Below are 27,872 nucleotides of genomic sequence, written 5' to 3' on the forward strand. Positions count from 1 at the left end.
AAATTCTAGCAATTGTTAAATTTATAACATACGCAAATTTACGTAATTTACAACTTTACATGTATATGTCTGTGTAGGGTTGGGTACAGGTCGGTTTTATCGGAACCGACTCTCTTTCGGCCCACTTTTCTTGACCGATAATCAATAATTAACCAATCCATATAGCTGGATCGATAACTTTAATTAACCTATATATATGGGTCGGTCGGTGATTTTCAGTTTATTCAAAAGTCAGTTGATCGGATAATTTCGACAACCGAATCAACCAACTGACTAATTATATATCACCACGAAGCCAGCTCAACTATTACTCAAACCATAAATCACAATAATTGGATCGATAATGATTTTTCAATATTCAACAGAATTAATTAATCGCGTTAGATAGGTAACCGGCAGATAATTATCCGACCCGACAAATGCCGAGCCGCCTATGTCAAAACTTCTCGACATCACAATCATTGCGTTAAAAGACAATTGGGTGGGGCCTTAAACAATGCGACATACATAGGGCCAAAAATAACATAAATAAAGTAAAGGGCCATATTTGACCATACTTGGATAATTGATAATGTAATGAAGTGACAATTTAATAATTTTAATTTTAATTTTAATTTTTCATATAAATATGACCGACCACCCACTCTTAACTGCTCCCACCACTTAGGTCATATGGTGTATACTAAGTCCACACTAATCGTAATTCCTACATCTTTACAATGATTAAAATATTGTAACAATTATTTGTGACGTCATTTTATATTAAAAAAAAACCATATTTCGCACCAGCAGAACCTAGATTTTAAGTCTGAGGTCGCATGCATTAAAAAAATTCTAGGGACCGTAAATTTTATCATACACGAATTTTTTATATTTCTTTCTATATTAAATATATAAAATAATAGGGATTCAAGAAATGTTGGGGGCCATGGCCCCGACCCTATACTGGCTGCGCAAGTGATCTTTTGCATTATATATATAGTTTGTCTTTTAATGTTCTTTTAGCCATGTTTATGTTGTCATATTATATTTTATTATGTCTGCTATATAAAGTTTTAAGGTAGATTTGTTTATACTAATTTTATCTTCTATCATTAGTGAGTATTATATTTAGATTAAAAAAAAATATTATTAAGTAATTTTCTTAATCAATATAAGACTATTTTTGATCAATTCCCATTAAAAAAAATAAAAATTGGAACTAGTTAAATATAATTTTTTAATTTAAATAAACCCAATCGGAGATTAGAACTTGCAGCGAAAAAGCGCGTTTACAAAACACGATTTACTCATTTGATAAAATGAAGCAAGCAAGAAAAACGAGGGAATCTAAAAGGAATAAAATGGCAGTACATTCTGGAGCTTCATCTCAACTATGCCTTTGAGTTTGACTTAGCAATTCCCCATAGTTGCAGGTAGATTTTTTTACAATACGCCTTTGCACGATTTCTCATTTCGACTTTATTTATTTAATTTAATTTTTTTTTTATTTTTTTTGTGTGTGTGTGTGTGTTCACTACTTTTCACACACTTTTACTGAACTTACTTTCTCGGATCTTGTTTCCCATTTTCGAGCAAAGAATCATGCTTCCTGGGTTTCTAGTTACTAATTGATTATATCTAAATTCACTTTCTTTGGAATTTGATCTTTTGATTTTGTTGCAGCTACTTTTGATTTGGGTTTTCTTTTCCCCAATTAAAAAGGCTGAATTTGATGCTAATCAATCGATTGTTCTGATGCTTATGCTGCTGGCTGCCTGGTAATCAACTAACTTTATTTTCCAATTTCACCTGTCTTAATTTCTTGAAAAAAAAAAATATTTCAAGAAAATGGTAGATTAGATTAGATTAAAAAAAAATACCCTTTTGGGTTTTATTGAATTTGAGTTATATATTTACCACCCATCTTGATTTCTTGAAAAAAAAAAATGGAAAATTCAAGATTAGATTAAAAATAAAATCCATGTTGTTTCTTGATTAGTACAAAATTAACTTCTTACAGGCATCAATGTCTGTTGCCTGCTGCATTCCACTAGTCGAATGTGTGTCCTGCCTAGCGTGCGTCCGTTGGGTGTGGAAGAAATTCCTCTACACCGCGGGGCAAGAGAGCGAGAATTGGGGGGCAGCCACCCCCGAAGAGTTCGAACCGATCCCCCGCCTCTGCCGCTACATCCTCTCCGTTTACGAGGACGACCTCCGGAACCCCATGTGGGCCCCGCCCGAAGGCTACGGAATGAACCCCGATTGGGTCCTACTCAAAAAGGAATACACCGACACGCAGGGGAAAGTGTCCCCTTACATGATATATCTCGACCACGAGAATTCGGATATAGTTTTGGCGATAAGGGGCCTCGATATGGGGAAAGAGAGTGATATTCTGATGTTGCTCGATAATAAGTTAGGGCAGACGACTTACGACGGTGGTTATGTGCATAACGGGCTTTTGAAGGCGGCTCAGTATGTTTTGGAAGAAGAGTGCGGGGTTTTGAGGGGGCTCGTCGAGAAGTTTAGTGGGTATAGTTTGACTTTTGCGGGGCATTCGCTTGGTGCGGGGGTTGTGACTCTGTTGACTTTGTTGGCGGTCAATAACAGGGAGAAATTGGGAGGGATCGAGAGGAAGAGGATTAGGTGTTTTGCTATTGCTCCTGCGAGGTGTATATCGTTGAACTTGGCGGTTAGGTATGCGGACGTGATTAACTCGGTTGTACTGCAGGTATTGATTGTTGTACCTTCCGGTGATTCCGTCTCTTGATTTAGTAGCTTGAACTACGGATTAACTCGGGTTTTTTTTTTTGGTGTTGAATAGGATGATTTCTTACCACGGACGACAGTAGCACTCGAACACGCCTTCAAATCACTTTTATGGTAAAAAGATTGCAGGTCTTGCCACCTATTTAGTATTTATTTAATTTATTTTTTTCGCTTTTTCGTTTTCAGTGACGATTATTACTGACTACTATAGTGGCATTAATTATCAGTATACTTGTGATTCACTTGCTCGAACAAGTAATAACTTCTTAATCGATTAACAGCCTCACATTTGTAATTCTATGAAGCCTCGTTTCATTTGTGTAAGGCCTCGTTTGGTTGGTAAAGTTAGCAACGATTGATAAAAATTGTTGGCCAATCCGATTTTGGCAACCAAACGAGGCTTAAGAGTATATGATCATATATGTAAATATATATACGAGATTTTGCTTTTGATATGATGTGGCATGATAAATTAATCACTCGTTACACAAAAAATTGCAATCGACTTGATACTAACACTAGTACACATTCTTTGATAGTTTCCCTTGCTTGATGTGCATAATGTGCTTAAAAGATACTTGCACACTCGAAGAAAAGATGCTTCAAGATCCGAGGCGGTTGTACGCACCTGGTCGACTCTATCACATAATCGTCAGAAAACCTTTCAGGTAATATTTTATTTTTTTTTACAAATTTTGTACTATTTTTGGAAGACGACCCCAAAAATCGAGTTGAGTGTATTTGTAGGTTTAAAAAAATTACACCACTTGTAAGAACAGCGGTACCCGTGGATGGAAGATTCGAGCATATTGTACTATCTTGCAACATAATATCGGACCATGCTATTATTTGGATACTACAGGAATCTCAAAGAACACTTACCGTAAGTTTTCCTCATTTGTGATTGGTCGAAATAATTGCTATAGAAAAACACTAAAAAGAGCCCGTTTATCTATATTAAAGTGTCGTTACGATTTTTTTTTTCTTTCTAGTGTATGCTGGAAAAAGAGCCAATTATGAAAATTCCGGTTGCGCAAAGAATGGAAAGGCAAGCCTCGATTGCGAAAGAACACATGCAAGAGCATAGGGCCGCTATAAAGAGGGCGGTTGCATTGGATGTTCCGCATGCAAATTCACCACCTTCGTATGGAACTTTCCAAGAATCGGAATCGGAGGAAGGTGAAAATTCGAATGTGTAGACGGTTTTTTTCGTAAATTAAAAGGAATTTTTGGAGAATATGGGGTAGAGTTTAGAAAGAAGATATTGTATAAACCTATGAGTAGCAGAAATTGTGTTAGAGAAAATGATGATTCATTATTTGATTGGTATGCATTGAAATGTAACTAGACATTTACCACGGTGAAAATAAGATGATGTAGTTCGTTGTTTTATGCAATAACTAACATTTTTCCACGTGCGATGCACTTGATAACTTTTCAAAATAAAAATAATGATTTGTTTAATATATGATAATAATAATTATAATGAAATTTATTAGTGATACCGTTAACAATATCAGTATGTATACAAATTTAATAACACAATTCATTTATGAAAAAAAAAAACCTATATCAATTATATTTTCATAATATGAAATTGATCATCAAATAAATGAAACAAAGAAGAAATAGAGAAAATAAACTGCAAAAAAAAACTATATAAATTAAAATTTTCATAATATAAAATCGATCATCAAATAAATGAAGCAGAGAAGAAATAGAGAAAATTAACTGCAAAATAGAAGAATAAAAACATGTGAACAACAATAACAATTAATAAGATTTAGAGAAACTAAATAACAATAACAATTTCTCTCTCTCTCTCTCTTCCCTTTTTGTTACCCTTCCCCTTTTACGGACCTGTCTATATATATATCTATGTTTTTTAATTGATTTTATTTCTCTTTGTTTTTGAAATCTGTTGTTACATGTTCTGGTGCTTCAATTGATAATGAACGCAACAGCTTTGTTTCGCCGCCACAGGTTCCGTTTTTTGTGATGCTTCCGGTCAGTGTCTTCACCTTCATTAATTACCCACATGCCCACATGTATGTATATACATGTTAGTTACATACTAATTAATATATTTTTCTCTTCTGAAATAGCTTGGAACTAATATATTTTTTTCTTCTGAAGCAGCTTGGAACCATGACCCTTGATGTCAATGATGTGATACCTGGTGTGGTATCACCGAACCGAATACACCGTGGGAGCACAACCTGCAAGAATATGACAAGTTGTTTACAATCATCAGAAACATTGGATTGAAGATACAAATGAGTTAACAATATTTACAATTAATCATCATTTTTTAAACTCTTTACTTTCTTTTGAAAGAATTCGGAATTCGTTCTAATTAATTTTTTACCTATTTTTTTTACTTAATTATTATTTTTAATTAATATAGGCCGTGTTGTTTTTCATGAATGTGAAGGTAATGTGGGTGACGACATCAACATTCCATTACCTAGATGGGTAATGAATATTGGAAAAACGAATCCCGATATATTCTTCGCAAAGATGGATGAAAGAATGCCGAGTTTCTTTCGTTCGGAGTGGACGAGGAACAGGTTCTTCATGGCAGGACACTTATTCAGGTATATATATTTACACTATATTTGTTTTATTATTAAGTTAACTCTATATTCTTGAAAGATAATATAAATTATGAAGGAATAATCATATGCATAGATGAAAATATGATTAATTTCAAGTCTCCTTCATTTTCATAACAAAAATCGCAAATTCATCTAAATTGGCTTTTTCCATCAAAACGTATGTAAAAGTATTTAATTGCCGCCCATCCGGATGTTTGATGATTCCGGAGCGTTAAGCATTTTGAATTATCCTGTTGTACGAATCCCAGTCGTAACAGGGGAGCGCGTTTTCTCGAGCTACGTTCAATCCGGCCTCTCAACCGGTGTTTAACACCTACATTTGTATTTACATTTAAATAAATCAATCACTCAATTTTCACAAACACATAAACACTTCTTATATAAATAACTAACAAATAATATTACCTGGCTACCTGCCAGACAAGGGATTCCGGATCGGAGGCTGCTTCGCCATCTTTATCCACTGTCGCGAGTTCGACGCATGTAAAATTTAACAACGTTCGATTCTTCTTGAACACATCCACAATAGGGGCGTATCGTCTCCGCCCAAAAATGTTGTAGTAGCCCGCCGCGAGCTCCGCTGCGCGACTTGCATGGTTGTAATACCAATGAATACCAGCAACCTGCCCATTAATTCCACAAAAAGTTGCATTAAAAAGTAGTAATAGTATGTATATATAATAATAATATAAAAGTAATAACATGTTGATGTAAGTTTAGTGATTACCTTTGTCGTCGATATATGGTGTGCATAAAAAACGGAGTTGGCGCTCGCCAATATCATATATGCATGGTGAGTGTACCAGAATACCAGTCTAAGAAAAACCGTGCATAGTATCCGTCGTACCCCTTTTTGTCCCAGAAGAAAAGGCAGTCATTCGGAAATGAATTGTAGGTCCCGGCATCACTGGGACCCGTACCCTTAATGAGGTATTTATCATAGCACAAGCAAAAAACATAATTTAATTATAAGCAAATAATAAATTTGAAAATTAAATTCTCGTAATACAAACGAAACGTATGACATGAAATTAGAAATACTTATTTTTGTTTTACATGGAATTCGCCTACCCCTGGATATACCCAACCATTCCTAGCTGGATATGACGGGAATCGAAGTTCCCCACAGGGGCCGAGTCCTATTTGCAGTTCGCAAATAGTACCATCAAGTAGAAAACCAGCAAACTCAGTTTTAAACGCCCAACATGAACTGCTCGTATGCCTTCAATATATATTTATACTATATATATAAGTGTGAATGCTAGGTGGTTTTTTCCATTTTATGTATGGACAAAAATACCCCGTAAAATAATTAAAATTGTAATCACGAAAGCTTAAAAGGTCAATTAAGTAAAATAGATAATAATTAAATAGTTCATTAATGCATGTTAAATACAATAATTAATAATATCTGATTCATTGAAAAATTGTAATCACGAAAGCTTAAATCTGTCGGCAATCGTTGGTTGAACGAACACTCGATTTGTGAAATTGCATTTTAGAATCATAATCAAACTCTTAACTTGGGTTGGTTAATGGTCTAGGATTTTTTAATTTGAACCCCGGACGATTCTGACTCGTGAACCGTTGGTTCACGACAATAATCAAGTCTCCATTTAATTTTTCATTTATGTTTAATTTTTCATTAATATTCATTTGTCCTTTGTACTATATATAAAAAAAATTATAATCAAACTCTTAATCTTAACTATATATAAAAAAATTATAATCAAACTCTTAATCTTAATATTGGTTAATGGTCTTGTACTTTTGAATTGTAAACCCAGGTTGATTCTCACTCGTGAACCGTGGGTTCACGACAATGATCATGTCTCCATTCAATTTTTCATTTATGTTTAATTTCATTAATATTTATTTGTCATTTGTTCTAAAAGAAATAATAAACAATCAAGATTAAATGAGACAACTCGAAATGAAAGTAATCACATGATCGAAAATGTTCTAATTAAAAAGAAAAAAAAAATCACTACACATATGATATTCAAGAAGATGATAGTAATTACTGAAATAACCTAGGAAGAAATAGATATTGTAACATAAATACATAGTTTATATATACGCACATCACACCTTTCTAGTGTTAAATAAAAAGTAAAAGCATGAAAGAATATAGAATTTATTTAGTAAGAAAACAAATATAGTGTAAATATATATACCTGAACTGGTGTCCTGTTGTGAAGAACCTTCTCCTCGTCTACTCCGAACGAGAGATATTCCGCATTCTTTCTCCCATATCTGTCGGTGAAGAATATACCGGGATTTGTTTTCCCGATATCCATTACCCATTAGGTAATGGAATGTTGATGTCGTCACCGACATTACCGCACATTCGTGGAATGATAATACGGCCTATATATTGAAGTAAAAAAAAAAGTAAAATATTAATTATCACGAATTTTGAATTCTTCAAAAGAAAGTAAAAAACAAAAAATGAAATGATGAATTAATTAACTTACTTGAATCTTCAATCCCGTTCCTGTGGTGTATCTGGTTCGGTTATACCCCATCAGGTATTGACCATCACACCTTCTACACCAATCGCCTTCAGCTTCTGGAGGCTGTTGATAAGCTCCTCCGGATGGCTCACGTCATTGCCATCAAGGTTCATGGTTCCAAGCTGTTTCAGAAACGAAAAAGAAATAAATATATATTAATATATATATATAACTTATTATAGTACATACATATATGTGATTAATTAATGGGATTGGAGAATGATGGTGAACAAACTCACCGGGAGCATCACGAATACGGGAACCTTTGGCGGCGAAACGGAGCTGCTGCGTTTATGATCACTTGAAGCACCAGATGTAACAATAGACTTCTTCTAAAACAAACAGAAATTAGCCATTTCATATGCAGAAATTTCCGTAGCCAGAGAGAGAGACATCGGCTTCAACATGGGCTTCATCTTGTGGGTGAATGGTGGAGGGGGGAGAATGAGAGCAAAGACGACATAGCTTCTTTGAAGCTTTGGTTTCTCTCTCTATCACAGTCTTTCTCTCTCTTGTCTTTGTATAATTTCTTTTTTTTTTTGTTGTGTACCCCCTCTCTCTCTATCTCACTCACTCACTAACCGTATATATATGTGCACAGTTTGTTTTATCTGAAACACGCTAGCTGCATGTATGTGTAATGTGTGTGGGACTATGTTTCAGTACTTGCTGGCTAAATGGGTCAAGTAAGTAAACGGGTCATCTTTTGTTTGAGATAAATGAAGGTGATGGAAGCAGGTCGGTAAATGGGTCATAGTATCCATCAAAATCTTTCTATAAGGCGTGTATGTGTGTTTACCTTTGTACTGCAACACTCACTGCACAAAAGTTATTTCATATTCGAATGATTCCAAATCCGGATTTGAAATCCATTTAATTCAATTTGGAATCTCTTATTTCGATGCGGAATTTTTTTTTGAAATCCATTTATTCAAACACACAAGTTTTGGACAACACATATAGTAGAACAAGATTAACTCTAAATCCAATAGTTGCTACATACAATATAAATTAACCATCACAAAATGTGCAATTTAAATAAATTATTCTCCAAGTATAATTTACTGATTTTATTTTATTTTAAATGTAGGCGAAATCCATTCAATTTTGAAGAGGATTTGAAATCCCCCGGACTTACTTCTCAATCCAATACAGAGATTGGATTTGGCCGCCAATGGATATAAAATCCAATCCAAACGGGCCCTAACATTTATTTCGACATCAATCGACTACCATTGGTCCGTTGTAGATTGGGATCCAATGACATCATTAGCCGGCTTCTTTGGTCCGTAATCATGTTTATTCGTCGACAGTTCGAGCCTCCTCTTCTAGGCAATGCTCCAAGTCCGGTACTGAGTCCCCTGCAAATTCGATAAAATAATTGCATTAAGTAGTGGATAAATCAGTAAAATTCATCCCAGAAAAAGAAAAAGAAAAAAGAGGATTTTTTTTTACCATGCATGCGTTTTACAAATTGTTCAAACTCCACAAAATTGCGTTCCTCTATAAGGTCTGGGCTTAGCCTGAGATAGGTAAAAGCCGATAAATGTCTTCCATCGGGATCATTAAAGGGTTTGGCATTTTCGAGTATTTTATTATAACCTTCTCTATCATAGCATGGAAGAGCATTCTCACTTGCCACAGGTATTCCAACATCCCATGCAGCATTTAGCACCTAAAAATTTGTGCACAAGTAAGTTCAGTCCAAAATCTAGAAAAAAAAGAGAGAGAGAGAGAGAGAGAGAGAGAGAGAGAGAGAGAGAGAGAGAGAGAGGGAGGGAGGGAGGGAGGGAGGGAGGGAGGGAGGGAGGGAGGGAGGGAGGGAGGGAGGGAGGGAGGGAGGGAGGGAGGGAGGGAGGGAGGGAGGGAGGGAGGGAGGGAGGAGAGAGAGAGAGAGAGAGAGAGAGAGAGAGAGAGAGAGAGAGAGAGAGAGAGAGAGAGAGAGAGAGAGAGAGAGAGAGAGAGAGAGAGAGGGAGGGAGTAATGGTAACCTGCCAAACCAATCCTTCAGGATCAGCTAATGCTTCCGGAAAGTCCTCATGCTGATCCATCGTTCGCAACTCAACGCATGTGAAGTTGAGAGCAGTCTCGTGTTTTTTCAATACCGATGCTATTGGAGCATAACCATCCCGATTGGCTGGATTATAGAACCCCGCAGTTAACTCTGCAGCGTGGCTAGCTGTCTTGTACCACCAATGAATGCCCGACAGCTGGCTCATCCATCAAAACAAAATAGCGGAATGAAAATACATAGTGAAAAGAGAGGAAAATGGCATGTCGAAAATTTTGAAATTTTTAGTTCTTCAATACCTTAGCAGCAATGGGGGTACCTTCGAAGGCAAGATTTGCAAAGGTGAGTACACGGTCACCGTGGTCAATGAGGACTTGAGAGTACCAGTTCAAGAAGAATCGGCCGTAATAGCTATCGTAATCACCTCCATCGGAAAAGAACTTGGTTTCTTGTGGTTTGCAATTATAGGTTCCTGCATTTTCAGGCCCTTCACCCCAAAATGAGTGGCCCCTCACTTCTGATGCTTTCTTCAAACTTTTCATCAAGTATTTGTCATAACACTGCGAAAGAAAAAAGAAGGGTTTATTTTTCGTAAATGCATAAAAATCATTGTAAATATCACGGATTAAATAGACTGATTATAAATATTTACCTGAAATTCCCCGATACCAGGATATTTCCAGCCATGTTTGGCAGGATAAGATGGATAACGTAACTCCCCACATGGACCAAGTCCAATTTCAATCTCAGTGATGACTCCATCTTCAAAGAACTCATCAAACTCTACACGGAAGCTTCTCATATAATCAAAGTAAACCTACATCATGTTGTTGAATACTAAGAATTTGAACCAAGACAATATCAATAATATCAACAGGAGAAGCATTGCGACTTCGAGGCTGATATTCAATCCGAAATTTGCAGCGATAATTTAATGTAAATACAAGAGCCAAAAAGTGACACATGCAACTAAGCAAGAACACAGACAATTACTTGGTGAACTGATGGAGCATTTGCATATATGGAAACATAAAAACTTGAACAAACATACCTACCTTAGCAATATACTAAAACATGGTTATACCTCAAGAGCTGTTCGACCTCTCAAAACTCGTTCCTTGTCAATTCCCCAAGTGAGACATTCACGGTTTTGTCTTCTGTCTCTATCCATGAAAAAGATGTCGGGATTTTTGCTCCCAATTTCTATCACCCATTCTGGAAGGGGAATATGCACATCGTCACCGACATTGCCTCCACATTCATGAAAAGACATAACTACCTATTTCAAAAATTAAATTAAATGAAAAAACAAAGCAACACGAAGTTCAACAAAAACTAAAAGAAAATCTAACAAACGACATCCATCTACAATAATCTATGAATTGCTTAATATTTCAGGCAACTCACCTGCAGCTTGAGATTAAGGTCTCGCACAATTTGAAAAAGCTTTCTATAGCCACTCCAGTTATATTGTTGAGGAGCATTTGCTTCCACTATGCCCCACCAACAATCCACCATGACACCATCAACGTTAATTGACTTAAGTACCCTCAAATGATTTATCAATTCATCGGGATCAACCAACTGACAATCCATATTGATGATCCCCAACTGTTTCCGTCAGAAACTACGTTAGCTCAGATCTCTTAATGTGTAGATTACAAAATAGATGAAGTTATATCAAAAAGGGAATGTTGCAAACTCACCGGTAGCATCACATAAATCGGAACATAAGGAGTGCCCGTAAAATCTCGCTCCTGAACCTCCGGAATAATTTCGTCAACCTTAATTTAATAAACAACAGTTTATTAAACAGGAACTCGATTATCAAGGAAACGACATAATATAATTACGGCTAAAGTACTTTGAGCATGAAAGAAACTGCTATAACTCCATACACCATATATACCCTTCTTCGATCGAATCAAACAACGTAAATTCCGACACCTCGTGCATCAGAATTATATGTGTTTTTTTTCTAACAAAATTCTATTAATTCACTGGAGAGATTAATTTATTTGACAGTATTAAACGATTTTAATATAATTTTTTTCCCTCTTACTTGTGTAAAATCCTCGATCCTAAAGCCTAACAAAAATCATGGAGCAAATCAATGGAAGAATATCAAACAGGAAATCATCACATGCATATAAAATCACTGCAATATTCATAATTCAAAAAAAAAAATTGAAGAGAAACAGAATTTAAAAAAATCACCGGTTTATGTACGGAAGACGCCTCAGCTGAATCGTCGTCCCCTAGCAAAGAAGCGTCCTCTTCGTCGATTTTCAATTCGGTATCTCCAACAATGGCTCGAGATCGAACACCAGATTCCCTCAATTTACAGAGTTTGCGTATGCTCCGGCAATTGCGATTGACGGAGAGGAGCGGCGCGGCCACTGAAAAAGCGGGGGAAGCATAATTGCGAGTGCTGAGTGTCGTGAATCTGCGGAGCAACTCAGGCGATGAAACGTTAATCGCCATTTTTTGTGTTCTTCGCACATACGCAGAAACTGTCGCTGTGTGAGAGTGGAGAGAGAGAAGATGGCGGGTAAGAAATCCGTGAACGGTGGGTTCGGGTTGAGGGATCCGAGTAATTCTCAGGCTATTTTAAACAGCACTAATTTCGACTCCCAATCGGGTCGGGTCGGGTCGGATTATGCCCGCAGCATGGAATAAGGATCACGAGGAATTTCGACTTTGGAAAGATATTTTTCTTTTTATAACTTTAATAGTACAAAGATATTTTTCGACATAATAATAGTGATAATATGTAAATAATTTAGTATTTCACTAGGCTAGGGGTGGGAATCGGACGGAATGGATCGTAAATAGTTTTTTCGGAAGTAAAAAATGGGTTCCAATTTGTGTTCCAAAAAAATCGGAATGCAAAAATTCATTCCGATTTCGGAATGCCTCGGAATCGGCGGAATTTCGGAAATTTCGGAAATTACATTAATTTATAATTTATTGTTCCAAAATTCGGAAATTACATTAATTTTCACAATATTTTTCTATCTTTTTTGAAATTTTGCAAGAAAATGCAAGAAATCCAAAAGAGAATTCGACAAAACGCTATAAATAAAAATAAATGAAGGAACAACAAATTGAAAATTTGAAACATAGATTTTCTTATAAGTAAAAATGCAACACAAAGTTTCTAATAGCAATTAAGTTTTTAATATAATGTTTTAATTTACTTGATCCTTCGTTATTTATATTTTCCATATACAATATAACACAAGTTATCTATATAATATATTATATAAAAGTTGAATTACACCCTTAATTTCTTGACATTTGGCAATTTCAATTGATGACATGTATTCAATTTTATCTTATGTGGCAAATTGATTTGTGAAAATAAATCATCAAAAAACATGTCATCATTTCCAAAATCAAAGGTAATTAGATATATTTTATTATTTTATTAATATATTTATATCATACCATTTATAAAATCTCTAAATATATCAACTTTCTTGGAAACTATAAATGGATTTATTTATTAATATAATTTTAATAGTAATTAATTTAATTTAAATTTAGTTAAATTCAATTTAGAGTCTTCCCTTATTATAGTTGCATGATTGGTGATGTTACGGAAAAATTGTATCTTAATTAATAAATTTGGATTTATATTAAAAAAATACGCAGAATAAATTATTTGATATTAATATATTATAAATTTTACATGAACATAACCAGGGAATATGTTTTTTTTCGTACTAATTTAATATTATATATTAACATTATCTGTATAAAAGAAAGAAACATGTTTGAATTTACTATATTGCGGAAATTGACACTATTTTTTTTCCACCTATGTGTGCAGTAATATTATCCCAATTATTTACCATATTGAAAATTATACTATATGAATTTCATGTTATTGTTTTAACTTTTTTTTTTCTTCACCGAATCCAGTGATAATAAATTTTATGGTTGATTTAATTTTTTGTAATTATATACTAATTAAATTACAACTTTCTGATAATTATTCTAATAAATTGAAGAACATAGGTTTAAGCCTAATCAATTGATAACAAAATATTGATTTTATATATTTCCAAATATAACAATGTTATTCTAACTTTAGTTTTAAATTCGTCTATTCACTTTATTTAATACTAAAAATTAAGAATAACAATTGTCTTGTTTAAAATGTATAATGATCCTATATATTATATATTGTATTCACTAATAAGTATTTCGCTATAACTTTGATAAATATAATTAAGTATATATCTAGAGCAACTCCAACTCAAAAGTATCAAAATGGTTTTGCAAATATTTACGTGATATTTAATATGCTCCAACCGTAGGTATTAAATGGTTGTTAATTAAAAATCATTAAATTGATTTATATATCTAATTGCCATATGTCATTTTCTAAATGGACACTGAGATGGTTAAATTCATAACCCATGTTTGATATTTTATTCCGCATGAAGTATTTTTACATTTCGAAAGATGAAATATCAAAATACAACCCTTATTTCATAACTCTTTTGGAATTAAAATTACTATTTTTTAGTAAGAAAATGGAGGTTAAAGGTTTTGAAAGCGCATTTAATAACCCCACTCGAGGTGTTGTTACATTAAATAGTTTACTTTAACAAATACAATATCAATCGGCAAATCGGTAATTTCTACGATCCATTTTTAGTTACAAACTCAATAAGATATTTATATATTATATAAAAGACTACAATTATATAAGAAGTAATTGCATAATTATGTTTTTGTCTTTCCAAATTGAGAAAGTTTCATGCAATATTGTTGCTATGGAAAAAGTTATGAAATTTCAAGTATCATACTATATCAATAAAAATTTATCTAACAAATATCAAATTAGTGGTTATCCTTTGATTTGGTAAGAAAAACACCCTCACATATTCGTAATTACCAAAATTCTCCTGATGTTTGTTTCCGTCTTTGATACGCGTTTTCCTCACGTATAAATTATCGCAAGTATACAGTATCGCATTTTGCAGAACAGTGGTTCCGGATATCGATCCACAAGGAATTAAGTTCCTAAATCTACCAAGTACCGTAATTATACTATCCTATGTTGGGTTTCGGGCACGTGTACGCAGTGGAAAACAAAAATTTAATGCGATTTAAACGACTTTAAAGCACACAAGCACATGCCCGATTAATTTAAATCAATTAATTGCGTACCTTTGCGCTTCCAGCGAAATTAAAAACAACATACATGCTAAATAATTTAACCGAATTTAAATCAATTAACATGCTCGCGTTTAAACCAATAATCATGCTTGCAAAGATTAAAACGATTACACATAATCACATAAAATCATACAATAGCAAACATGAATTCACAGTTTAAACGTAGACGAATCGAAACTAGGGTTTCGTGTATTTATCTCTTGAAGCGTGAGGTAGAAGCGTTTAGCAAGTCGAGATTGCTACGGAAACCAATCCGTACAATCGGGGCAGCAGCGGTGCAGCAGCAGCAACGGCGAATCGGCCACGGCGGCGCGTGAGGTACACGCGCGGTCTTCCGGGGCGGCGCGTGGGGCAGCGTGCGGCTTCGGCTCGTGCGCTGCTCTTCGATTCCTCGATCTTCGATCTTCCTCCTCTCGGATTTCACCTCGTATACTTCGATCTACTAAACACGTGGCACTAGACACGTAATAGTTAGAAAAATGGAAGAAAAAAGAGAAGGAAAGAAGCTACCAAACCAATCGGCCGATGGACGGCCGATTCCGGCGAAACGGCGGGGAGGACGGCGGTGGTGGCCGCGGAAAGAGAGGCCGAGAGAGAGAGAGGTGGACGGCTGCTAGGGTTAGGGTTTCACTTGTTTTTGCAAGACCTATAAATCTTGTATTTATAGTGTCTTGCATAAAACCCTAGCGGGCTTAAGTTGGACCGGGCCCAACAGCTTAAGTTCGTTAGTTCCTTTAATTGCTCGTCTCTCTTAATTCAATGATCGGAAAATTGCAACAATTACATTTTCGGAATCATTATAATATCCTCGTCATTACGAGTGGCATCTTTCATTTTCCAACTTTCCAAAAGTGGAAACCCTAGTTCAGTGCACTTTCTAAATTTGGAAACTTCCCGATTTAGAAAGTTCACTAACACGTTCGCCTATTCTTTTCCTTTTCTCATTCTCATTCATAATTCCAAATTACGAATGTTGGATCCAATCATATTGACTTCTAATCATGCAAAGATAAATTATTTTATCTTTGACCGTTTATTCAAAGATCTCATGTGCACGAGCAGTGTGACCCTCGATGGTTCAGGTGTAAGCTAGCCGTGGGCCCACAACTCTTTGTGGTCAAAACTTGTCCCTTAGAGTTACGATTAAGAAGAAGCTCGTTTCACCTTAATCACCCAACGAATCAAGATTGGCGTCTAGCAACTACGCGTCATGATTCCCTAGATACAAATGAAGTGCCTGCAAGAACCTCAGATATAGTTAACGTACAGTACGGTCCATTCGATTTATATGTCCCGATCGCACTAGAGGCATTGGTTCATCGAGACCTCTTTATATGTTCGATGACGGTGCGATCGTTCCAAGTGTTGTAATCCTTACGTGCATGACTTAGAGAATCGAATTCTCTAATCATCACTTAGTCAGCTCTGGCCAGAGACTTAGAATGATTACAAACTTTCAGAACACACAGGACATCCAAGACTATTCTAGCGATCGAATCCCCGACTACAATGCACAGACCTCCCACTAGATTTCGGACTGCACGAACACTGGCCCTTGGGATGGTCCTCGGTGGAACTCAGGGACAGGTCACGATACAGCTGGTCCTCTAGTGAAGTCACGGTGATGTCTAGGTCATAAGGACTAATGGTGTACAACTATACCATAGATATCTCTACTCGATTATTGGGAACCACTTAGAGATTTCTAGGGTGAGGGAGTTCAGTGAACTCGTCAACTTACGAGCACCCACTTATGCATGCCGATATCACAATACCGTTTACTGATGAGATGCAGTACACATACACTAAGTGATAGTCTTAATGGGAAAGGCCGATATCCTCATTAGTGGCGTAACCCTTCGACTAGGAACACGTTTAACAGTTATAATACTTGAGTAAATATCTCACGATCCTAACGATCAATTACTAGTACTTGTAATAACTGTAAGGACTATATCTATGCTTGTGACAAAGGGACAAAGATATAGAATGCCAAGGTGTTTTATCATTAATACGAATAAAGGTTCGTTTATTACAATAATAAATACGAAAGACCACAGCCACATGTTGGCTTGTTGGTCACCTACTCTAACATCCTAAACTTTATATAAACGATCAAGAATAGAGGGGAGCAATAAACCAAAAAAGAAACAATAAACAATAAATAATAAAAACAACGGTCCGCCAGTATAAGCGAGGAATTCCGATGTGTGATGGCTTCTAGGGCAAAACCCACCAGTGTACTATCGATAAAGATCTACAAATCCGAATCTAATGTCATTTCAATATTTGCTAACCCAGACACTAAAATACCCTAACCCCCGTCTCCAGTGTAGTTAGAGTCTACCCACATGTCCGACGTCTCCGTTCATAACCTGATATTAAGAGAGCATTTAGGTCAAGTTCTTAAGGACTACCCGAGGTGCATCACGTCTCCGTTTCGACAACCCGAGCTATGTTTTTCTAAAATCAAACGAGAAATCCTCTCTCGAGTTTATTCCCATTTACAATCAATTCAATAGTTGGCCAAACAATCGAAAGCATTTAATACATGAAAACATAAACATAATCAAAGAACGACAAATAGATCACAGATCTGGAAATCAAAATCAATATATACAAGGTTTCATTTCCCCTAAAAGAAAATGTTCAATTCATTACAAACATAGCATCAAAATGAAGAACACGAGAAATCATAAACTAAACGTAAAGAAAAGCTAATGAAAAACTCGAGTCGAAACCCTCGTCGAAGCTTCCCGCGAAGAACTGGCGAGAACCGAAGAAAAAGTTGAGAGATGGTCGAGAGGTTGAAAAATGAAAAAGAGACCTTCTATTTATAGTGAGAAATCAAAGAAAAATATCTAGTCTCGATTTATGTACCCAGATCGCGATCTAGGCTTCTTGGATCGCGATCTGGCAGCCTCGAAAACTGTGCACCGCCTTCCGAGATTGCGATCTGCCCCAATTACTGGGATTTGCCACCAAATCGCGATCCGGTGATTCTCGATCGCGATCTGGCCTCTACATCAACTTCAAACACTTTTTTCACCCTTCTTCAGCCCGAATTTGACAATTATGCATTTCACGAAAGTTGTAGCCCTTAAAGTTGGCTTTCTAAATCCACTTGAATCAGCTCAATCATAGGTTGTATGCGAGAGTTATACTTCAAATACCAAACACTGCTATAATCCGCGAAAATGCATTTTTGCACGTGTTTGGTTTAATTCTCGGTTTCGCTTCCAAAATCGTCTCGAATCGGCAAAAATAGCTTCTCTTTACCTAAAATAGAAATAAAACAAAAACAACATAATATATACAAATAAAGCCGAAAACTCGGACGAACGAAGACCAAAACTCGAAGAATTGATAAGTGAAAATCATGCAAAATGAACACTTATCAGTCTTACAACGGCCCCCTTACAGTATGACTTTTCACGGATTTTTTTTATTACTTGGAATATTCCCTAAAAAATGCTGATTCTACCCTACACACGCGACATTTCGTTATGGTACTTTTTAAAGACAAAAATTACCCTCAGGGGAACTTTACACGAAATCTTAATTTATTCTTATTAAGTAACATCTTCACAACTTTTTAATATTACCTTTACCTCCCCTAATGAATTTTTTTTAATTTAAAAAGTATGACAAAAGAAATGACACGTCTGCAAGGGTAGAACCCATATTTTTTGGGATATTACATGGAATAAAAAATATTCCGTATAATATCACACCATAAGGGGGTCGTGTAAGACAGAAACAAACATCAAGTAGATTTTGGTAATCACCAATAACTGGGGGTGTTTTCTGTAATTTAGCCTAAGTTCAGTAGAATTTTCATAATTTATCTTTTTAACAACGATTATTGTTCTTTTTCGTCTTAACGTTTGCTTACACCCTTATAATATTTTAAATAATTTAATGTCAGTTTGATAATATAATTAAATATTAATTTCAAATATATTTAATATGCATTTTTTGATGCTTCAGCACATACGAAATTTGATATAAAGGTTCGAGATTGAATATAATTTTTTTTTCTATAAAGAATAATAGATCATTGCCAAAAAAATATTGATGCAAAATCAAAATTTGTAATTAATATTAGCATTAAAATTAGAATTATAATTAATATTTTTTGAATTAGTATTAGTATTAATACTAGAAATAAGATTCGGATTGTAATTAGGATTAACATAATATTATAATTAATATTGGATTATGACTAATATTAGTATTAGAATTATAACAAGATTATGATTATGCATAGTACGATAATTAGTGACATATATTAGTATTAGGATTATGGTTAACATTAGGATTGTGATTAGAATTATAATTAAAATTAGAATCAGAATTAGCATTAGCATTAGCATTTGCATTTGCATTATTAGTATTAAAATTATTAGGCTTATGATTAGTGTTGGGAATAGGATTATGATTATGATTGGGATTAGAATTATGATTAGTGTTATGAATAGTATTAAGAATAGGATAAGGATTTGAATAATATTAGAATTACAGTTATAATTAGCATTATCATAATAATTAGCATATCCAGATTAGAATTAGCATTAAACTTAGTATTAACATTAACATATTAGTATCAGTATTAGTATTAATAATAGTATTAGTATTAATATTAGTATTGATATTAGTATTAGTATTAGTATTAGTATTAGATATTAGTATTAGTATTAGATATTAGTATTAGTATTAGTATTAGTATTAGTATTAGTATTAGTATTAGTATTAGTATTAGTGTTAGTGTTAGTATTAATATTAGTATTAGTATTAGTATTACATTTAGTAATAGTATTAGTATTAATACAAATATTAGTATTTATATCAGTATAAGTATCCATATCAACATTAGTATCGGTATGAGTATCAGTACCAATATTAGTATCAATACCAGTATCAATATCAGTATCAGTATTAGTATCGGTATCAATATCAATATCAGTATATGTATCATTAGCATTAGTACATTAGCATTAGTACATTAGCATTAATATTAGTTTTAGCATTAATATTAGTATTATTAATAGTATTAGTATTGTTATTAGTATCAATATTACTATTAGTAATAATATTAGTATTAGTACTAATATTAGTATTAATATCAATATAAGTATACGTATCAGTATAAATATCGGTATCAGTACCAGTATCAATTTAAGTATCAATGTTGGTATCAGTTTGAGTATCAGTATTAGTATAAGTATCAATTTCAGTATCAATTTTAGTATAAGCTAAGTATCAGTATTAGTATCAATATCAGTATTAATATTAGTATCAGTATTATTAGTATTAGTATTAGTGTCAACATCAATATCAGTATCAATATCAATATTAGTATCAGTATCAATATGAGTATCAACATGATTGTGAGTATCAATATTAGTATGAGTATGAATATTAGTATTAGTATTTATATTAATATTACTATGAGTATCAATAAACATCAGTATCAGTATCAATATCAGTGTCAGTATCAGTATTAGTATCAGTATCAGTATCAATATCAGTATCAATATCAGTATCAGTAAGTATCAGTATTAGTATTAGTATTAGTATTAGTATTTGTATTAGTATTAGTATTAGTATTAGTATTAGTATTAGTATTAGTATTAGTATTAGTATTAGTATTAGTATTAGTATTAGTATTAGTATTAGTATTAGTATTAGTATTAGTATTAGTATTAGTATTAGTATTAGTATTAGTATTAGTATTAGTATTAGTATTAGTATTAGTATTAGTATTAGTATTAGTATTAGTATTAGTATTAGTATTAGTATTAGTATTAGTATTAGTATTAATATTAATATTGGTATTGGTATTGATATTGGTATTAGTATTAGTATTAGTATTAGTATTAGTATTAGTATTAGTATTAGTATTAGTATTAATATTAATATTAATATTAGTATCAGTATCAGTATTAGTATTAGAGTATCAATATTAGTATTAGTGTTGATATCAGTATTGGTTGTGGCGTATACATTGTATCTCTTTTGCAACATTTATAAGTTGTGTTGTTGTTTGAGTAATGTGCATCACTAATTGAATATTGTCAGTGATAAACTTCCAGGTTATTTGAATATCTATTGTGTTACTATGTTTGTTGTTAAATTAGTTATTTTGCATAAGATTCACATGGTGTAGTAATTGTATTCCATGAAATAGAATTATACCATATGTTTTAAATGATTTCACATAATCTTCATATCGTGTTTTGCGCGCTTCACATATTATTCTTTGTAATATATAAATGATTTCATATGTTACAACTCTGAATTAAGAGATAATTTTTTTTATTTACTTCAATTTTATTTTACTTGAATTGGTGTTGTTATAGAGAGCTAATCGTTTAAATATTTTTATTTTTCTCATTTTGAAACTGACATCCGTGCAACGCACGGGTGAAGTACTAGTATTATGGAATTATAAAATAAATTACATTATATGATTCGAAAAACCATAGAAATATTCGGAACTAAAATCGGATCGGAAATCGAAATTTCCGAAAATTTTAAGTACCATTCCAATTCCGTTCCAATTAAATTCGGAAAAATCGGAAATCAGAACTTCGGAAATCGGAATGAAAAATACGGTTCCAAATTCGGATATTTTCGGATCGGAATTGGCGGAATTCGGAAATTCCATTTCAATTTCCACCCCTACACTAGGCATAACCAAGACCGACAAAAGCAAAATAATCATTTTTCTTTTATTCATTTTTATCAAACTAGGAAAATAATGATTTAAACAAGGGACTATTGGTATAGTTGAAAAAAATGTTAAGAGAGCATCCATCCATAATATAAAGGGAACAAAATAAAATAAATTAATTATAAAGATGCAATTAAGGTTGCTCATCGTTTACGTAGAGAAAAATTCTAAAAAATAATTATAAATATGCCATTAACAAATATAACTAGGGGTGAACATAACCCGCCAAACCCGACCCGCCCGCCCGACCCGAGCCGACCCGCCCGTTACCCGCCAGTTTTGCATATTAAAATTTTGTTGGCAGTTTGGAATTATGGTAACCCGCATGGTATGGGTCGGGTTGCGGGTTTGACAATTAAAACCCGTGACCCGCCCGCATCTATCACATAAATTATCATATATTTATATTAAATAACATGGAAATCAAGGTTTTAGTGTTCAACTGCCCCTTCTTCCCCTATTCCTCATATGTTTTGAGCTAGACCAAAAATAAAACACAGAGAAACACCAAAGGCCTTTCATTCTCAATCACTCAAAATCAAATTCTTGAATTTTTCCTTTGAATTGGAGAAATGATACGCCTTTGAATTGGGTTTTTGAAATGTAGGATTTGTTCCCACCAAAACGAATTGACACACACTTATACACACACACACACACACACACACACACACACATATATATATATATATATATATATATATATATATATATATATATATATATATATATATATATATATATATATATATATATATATATATATCAATGCACAATGCAGTAGAATGCGGGAATTCATGGGATAAAATTCTTATCGATTTAAGTGAATATTATTTTCCTCTGTTAAAACATTGTAGGGAATGCTCTTATTTTTTTCTCGAAGAATTGCAGCCTGCAAGGGATGTTTTAATGAGATTTCCTTTAATTTTTTCAATGCTATTGTTGCTATTGAATATTTTTTTGACCCGCTAACCCGCCCGCCACCCGCCCGTAACCCGCTACACCCGAACCGTGCGGGTTGTGGCTTTAAATAAGCAGGTGCAGTTGGCAGAACTGGTAACCCGCCAGTGTCGGGTCGGGTTGACTTTTTACGAAAACCCGCCCAAACCCGCCCGCGTTCACCCCTAAATATAACTAGAATAACAAGTAAAGTGGTTTTTTTTTTTCGTTTTGCATTGAGGTAAGGAAGAAAATATTAATTAAAATATTAGTAAATAATTTATTTTTTAAGTTAGCCTAACATTAACTTCGTTTATATGGCTACTATATCGCTCAATGAAATTGTATTTGTTACACTTGTAACTAAGTTTTTTCTCCAATTATGAATATTCAAACATTCATAACATTCCAATTATAACTTATGAGTGTTTATTATCTACCAATTTTGCTGATTAATTGCATTTCTAAAACTAATCGGAAAGGATTAAGGATGGAAGCCCATTAGCGGCTAATGTTGTGCATTGGGCTCACAAAGATAAGCACTATCCCTTTTAATGTAATTTTATTTATTTATTTATACTAATGTTTTGCCTCGTGCGTTGCACGGACGGATATTGAAAACAAAATATAAGATAAACAAAATTAGAAATTAGTAAACATATACGACATGTACAACAACAAAACAATGGAACACCGAAAATGTAAAAAAATCACTAATTACAATCATAATCTATAAATCTATTTTAACAATAAAATTTAATACACACACGTGCTATAAAAAAGGAGAGAAAAGTTAGTGCTGGAAGAGGAAAAAAGAAGAAAAAAAAGAAAAAGAAATAATTACAAAGAAAAAACAAACGTGAATTTTTTTTCAAAGTTGACCGTGTTTAGTGGGAAGGGGGAAAAAGAAGAAAAAAGGGAAAACAAAAATAATTAAAAAAAACGTGTCCTATAAAAAAAGAGATAAAATTTAGTGCTTGAATAGAAAAAAAAAAAAGAAAAAAAAAATTGAAAAAAAAAAAAATTGACCGTGTTTAGTGGATAAGAGAAAAAAAAGGAAAAAGAAAAAAAAACAATTAAAAAAACCAAAACAAAAAAAGGAAGAAGAAACAAATGATTTTGAATGTGCGATAAATAAAGAGAAAATAATGGAAACAAATATCTGACAACAGTATTTTAAAAACAAATTATTTTTAGGGTATCGGATCAAACTTTTCTTTTATATATAAAGATGTGCGTATATATGTGAATCGAGCTTGAATATTTTCCCTATTGAATTTTTTATTTAATTATTCATGTGTGTGTATGTATGTAAAATCATAACCCTATTGAAGATTAATTTAATCTAAACATTAAAAGTGAACACCACAACGAAAGCAACTTGATGATGGTTGACTATGATGACAAATTGCGATGAAAATATGATTTTTTTAAGAAAATTGCACTATTCGTCCCTCAAGTTTATCTCAGCTTTACATTTGCTCCCCATGTTAACAAAATAATAAATTTAGTCCCTCATGTTTTAATAAATTAATATTTTTGGTCGTTATTGACGTCAATTTCTCGCTGGTACTAACGGAATCAAACATGTGCTGTCCATCACTCTCTTAACGGACGGACTAACAGTAAATTAACGAAAATTACCAAAAGTTTAAAATTGTTGAAACATGAGGAACCGAATGTATTTTTTTTGTAAATATGGAGGACCAAATGTGAAACTTATGCAAACTTGATGGACAAAAACTGTAATTTTTACGATATGAATATGTGCATTTTGCCCGCAACTACAAAACAATTGGCCAAATAAAGGTGTCCAAAAAACAAAAAATAAAAATAAAAAATGGTGATTTTTTTTTCTATATTTCTGGACCCATATTGATTGCATTATAGATCATGCACTAAATGAAAATCAAATCCCACAAACAAAATTGTCAATGGTGATTAAACAATCACTATCAAGGGGTACCAAAATACTTACACGCATTTGTCTCTATAATGCTTCTATAATTGAAAAAAATAAATAAACCCACAAGAACACACAAATTGCATTCACATTTAAAAAATAAAATTAAATAAAAAATAAATAACCATATACTACTAATTTCTCTTACACAAATCATTCTCAATCTCAACAAATTTGAACAATAACACACACAAATTAAATTAATACAATACATATAAAATACTTTCCACATACCAAATTCTTGGAAATAACTAAACTCCATTTTCCGACTTTACAACCCCTGCGAAATCTCTAACCGTAAAACCGACTTTCTCGAACCCCTCCTTCACAACATTCTCCCGGAACTTCACATAATCCGAACAAACAAACGCCTCGTAAATTCTCGTAACTTCCGGCGGCCCCACCACCTCATCGGGTGACAAGACAACCTTATCATCCTCAAAGCAATAAAAGAAAGCCATAGAGAATCGGTCCACGAGCTTCCTCAACACCACCCTGTGCTCGGACGATCTCAGCCGTTCGTTGCTCCACGCCTGCATCATGTCTCCGATATTCACGATTAGGGTTTCCTCACACGGGACGATGTTCATCCATTTCCCGTCCCTCGATTTCACTTGTAGCCCTCCTATTTCGTCTTGATACACGATCGTTATACAGCTCATATCCGTGTGCATTCCTAGCCCCTCGGTTTCTCCTTCTTCGAAGTTATTAGGAGGGGTGTAATTGTTTATCCTCAAGTAGCCGTGGCAGTTATTGAATTCCGAATCGTAAAATTTCGTATCGAATCCATCTCCGAGGGTTTTCAAGACAACCTTAACGATTGTCTTGGATAATTCCGTCATTTTACTCCCATATTCTTGCATCACTTCACTATATTACGGAAAAGAAGATCATTCAATCAGATTACGATGGAAACGAAAAAAAACGATAGAGGGTTTATTGCATTCGCCACCCCTGTATTTATTTCCTAATTGCTAAAAGACCCCTCATGTTATTTTATTGGCCAAAACCCCCCATGATTCAACTTTTTTTTTCGCAAAATACCCCATAATAAAGCTCACTATTTTTTGGCAATTCGATATAACAAAGGAGTACTAAATGCAGAGTAATACCTGAACCGAGAATCTCGTTCACCGAGGGCGTCGACGGAGCTCTGAGCAGAGGCGGCAAAAGCGGGGCCCGCAACTCTAATGCTCTCGAAGAACGGAGAGGCAATGAAACGAGGGGTGTAAGTTTTGATCGACGAAGAGGGGCCTAGTTTGAGTTTGGAATCGGAAGGGAGAGAGAAAATCTCGTTCGACAGAGAGTAGATTTTGGCGAAGAGATCTTTCGAGATGCCATGATTGACGATTTGGAAGAAACCCCATTCTTTGCAGGCTGCAGCTAGAGAAGACAGAGACGAAGAATCCAACGGCTGCGAAACATCTAGAACAGCGAGCTGTAACGGATTTTCAGATTGATTATAAATCATATTTTTTTTTCTTCGAAAGATAAAACAAAAGTAGGTACTCGATTTTTTCTTTCACTCAGCGATCAAATGCTAACACATGCAGCTCCCTGTATTTTTCTTACACATACATATATGCAAATAAAAACACACACAAACGCACTATTACTATTAGAAAATAGTTCTTATATATATACATATATAGATACATAAGAAAAGTATAGCATTTTAAGTAATTAATGTCAACATAAGAAAAGTTTGCCAACTTGGACTCTTCTGATAGTGACTTTCACTAGGCTACATTTTTTGTTAGGTAAATCTGAAGATCTTATTACATTCGAATTTTCGATGCCAACCGATGTTTTACCTGCATCGTTTGAAACACGATAAGCTATAGTAGCCAACGTCGTAACACTAGGTTGCTTTCGACTACACCGTCGAACAAAAGAAACGAATCCTAAATCAAAGAAGCCTCCTTCAAAACAGGATTTCGAACATCGGAGATTTTTCTCACCGTACACGATCTTTGCAACTGAGGCGGAATAAACAACCAATACCAAATAAATAATATGCAGTTAAAGTCGTTTTACGACACTTAAGCTACATGGTGAGTGTTAAGTGTATATTTTTACACTTTATCGTATCTTTTTATTTGAGCTTTTGGTGTGTTTTAACGATAATTGGTGCTTAAAAAGTTGATTTATTGTATTTTAGGTACAAATTGAAGAATTGGAAAAGTATGGGGTCAAAACTGCAATTTTGGAGAAAATATGGGCCAAAAGTGAAAAAAGCAGAATTCTGGAGAACAGACCGCGCGGCCGTGCGGATTTTAGGCATAAATCTCACACGGCCGTCCGGATGGGCGAGTTGGCGCAGTGAAGGAATCTTAATTGTACAAGGAAACTGCCTTCTTCCCCAAGTTTTTCACCCTATATAAGACCAAGCCAAGCACACAATTAGGGATCCATCTTTTGACGCAATTTCAAGAGCAACAAAGCAATAACGAAGAATTCGAAGACTCCAAGCAAAGATTTATCGTCTATGATTTATTTTATTTGCGTTTTTGATTTAATTATGAGTAGCTAAACTACTTATTTCTAGGATTTTATTTGGAACCCTATGTGGGATTTATGAACCCTTTTCTATGATTTTATGCAAGTTTTAATTCCGGATTATTTCTTCTACTTGTTTTATTAAGTTCATGAAACTGGCCACTTTATGCGCTTTTATGTTATTGTTAATCGCATGAATCGGAAGATCGGGTTAATAATTAGAACTGTGGTAGAAGAGCCTTTGTGGTATTAACATAGGAATATAGTTAATCTCTTAGGTAGCCATTATTGAGATTTGTGCTTCATGCTGTGTTCTAGAATTAATTGCATAGGAATATAGTAATTGAATCTAGAGTATTAGAATCGTAATACACGCGGAAGCGGGTTATGATTATTTTAGCATCTCAGGTTAATAATCCGGGTTAATTGCTTGCATAATTGAAGGAATTGGGGGAGTAATAATCACATAGGGGGAAGAATAAAATCCTAGGCTTGTCTACTTTGATTAATCTTCGTATTTTTAATTGCTTTCTTGTTTTTGTGTTTTTAATTGTTTTAGTTTAATTTAGTTTATTAATCCTTTTTCGACTGTGTAGGGTGGGCTTGATAACAATTGGTAGAATTTAGCGTCTAGGATTAGATAATT

The 27,872-nt window shown here is 33.9% G+C and overlaps 4 protein-coding genes across 6 annotated transcripts; 1 reads left to right on the forward strand and 3 right to left on the reverse strand.

The window, feature by feature from the left end:
* The first annotated feature begins 1,273 nt into the window (after nucleotides 1-1,273).
* Nucleotides 1,274-4,151, forward strand: LOC105963805 (hypothetical protein). 2 transcript variants are annotated; one of them, XM_012988272.2, is made up of 7 exons: nucleotides 1,274-1,415; nucleotides 1,666-1,760; nucleotides 2,003-2,713; nucleotides 2,807-2,865; nucleotides 3,291-3,419; nucleotides 3,499-3,634; nucleotides 3,744-4,151. In XM_012988272.2, the coding sequence occupies exons 3-7, from the start codon at nucleotides 2,009-2,011 to the stop codon at nucleotides 3,948-3,950; spliced, it is 1,236 nt and encodes a 411-aa protein (XP_012843726.2). In that variant the 5' UTR covers nucleotides 1,274-1,415; nucleotides 1,666-1,760; nucleotides 2,003-2,008; the 3' UTR covers nucleotides 3,951-4,151. The 2 variants fall into 2 exon arrangements, with proteins under 2 accessions (XP_012843726.2, XP_088670644.1); XM_088814518.1 differs by lacking the exon at nucleotides 1,666-1,760 and having other exon boundaries at nucleotides 1,309-1,415.
* Nucleotides 4,152-4,912: 761 nt separating this feature from the next.
* On the reverse strand, nucleotides 4,913-7,669 carry LOC105963995 (beta-amylase 2, chloroplastic-like). Its single transcript, XM_088815063.1, has 3 exons — nucleotides 7,547-7,669; nucleotides 5,775-5,992; nucleotides 4,913-4,970 (listed from the first exon to the last, which is right to left on the reverse strand). Exons 1-3 carry the CDS (start codon nucleotides 7,667-7,669, stop codon nucleotides 4,913-4,915), a joined length of 399 nt encoding a protein of 132 aa, XP_088671189.1.
* Nucleotides 7,670-8,845: 1,176 nt separating this feature from the next.
* Nucleotides 8,846-12,613, reverse strand: LOC105963806 (beta-amylase 2, chloroplastic). The gene is made up of 9 exons (XM_012988273.2): nucleotides 12,114-12,613; nucleotides 11,603-11,680; nucleotides 11,304-11,507; nucleotides 10,981-11,175; nucleotides 10,549-10,713; nucleotides 10,196-10,456; nucleotides 9,877-10,095; nucleotides 9,341-9,560; nucleotides 8,846-9,246 (listed from the first exon to the last, which is right to left on the reverse strand). Exons 1-9 carry the CDS (start codon nucleotides 12,378-12,380, stop codon nucleotides 9,185-9,187), a joined length of 1,671 nt encoding a protein of 556 aa, XP_012843727.2. The 5' UTR covers nucleotides 12,381-12,613; the 3' UTR covers nucleotides 8,846-9,184.
* A 12,199-nt stretch (nucleotides 12,614-24,812) lies between these two features.
* Nucleotides 24,813-26,780, reverse strand: LOC105963807 (2-oxoglutarate (2OG) and Fe(II)-dependent oxygenase superfamily protein). Of its 2 annotated transcripts, XM_012988275.2 has the most exons (3): nucleotides 26,542-26,780; nucleotides 25,840-26,165; nucleotides 24,813-25,597 (listed from the first exon to the last, which is right to left on the reverse strand). In XM_012988275.2, exons 1-3 carry the CDS (start codon nucleotides 26,545-26,547, stop codon nucleotides 24,979-24,981), a joined length of 951 nt encoding a protein of 316 aa, XP_012843729.2. In that variant the 5' UTR covers nucleotides 26,548-26,780; the 3' UTR covers nucleotides 24,813-24,978. The 2 variants fall into 2 exon arrangements, with proteins under 2 accessions (XP_012843729.2, XP_012843728.2); XM_012988274.2 differs by lacking the exon at nucleotides 26,542-26,780 and having other exon boundaries at nucleotides 25,840-26,373.
* Between the last annotated feature and the right edge of the window lie 1,092 nt (nucleotides 26,781-27,872).

The sequence above is a fragment of the Erythranthe guttata genome, chromosome 2 (assembly GCF_056151865.1).
Source record: "Erythranthe guttata isolate IM_541 chromosome 2, IM_541, whole genome shotgun sequence".
Lineage (NCBI taxonomy): Eukaryota > Viridiplantae > Streptophyta > Magnoliopsida > Lamiales > Phrymaceae > Erythranthe > Erythranthe guttata.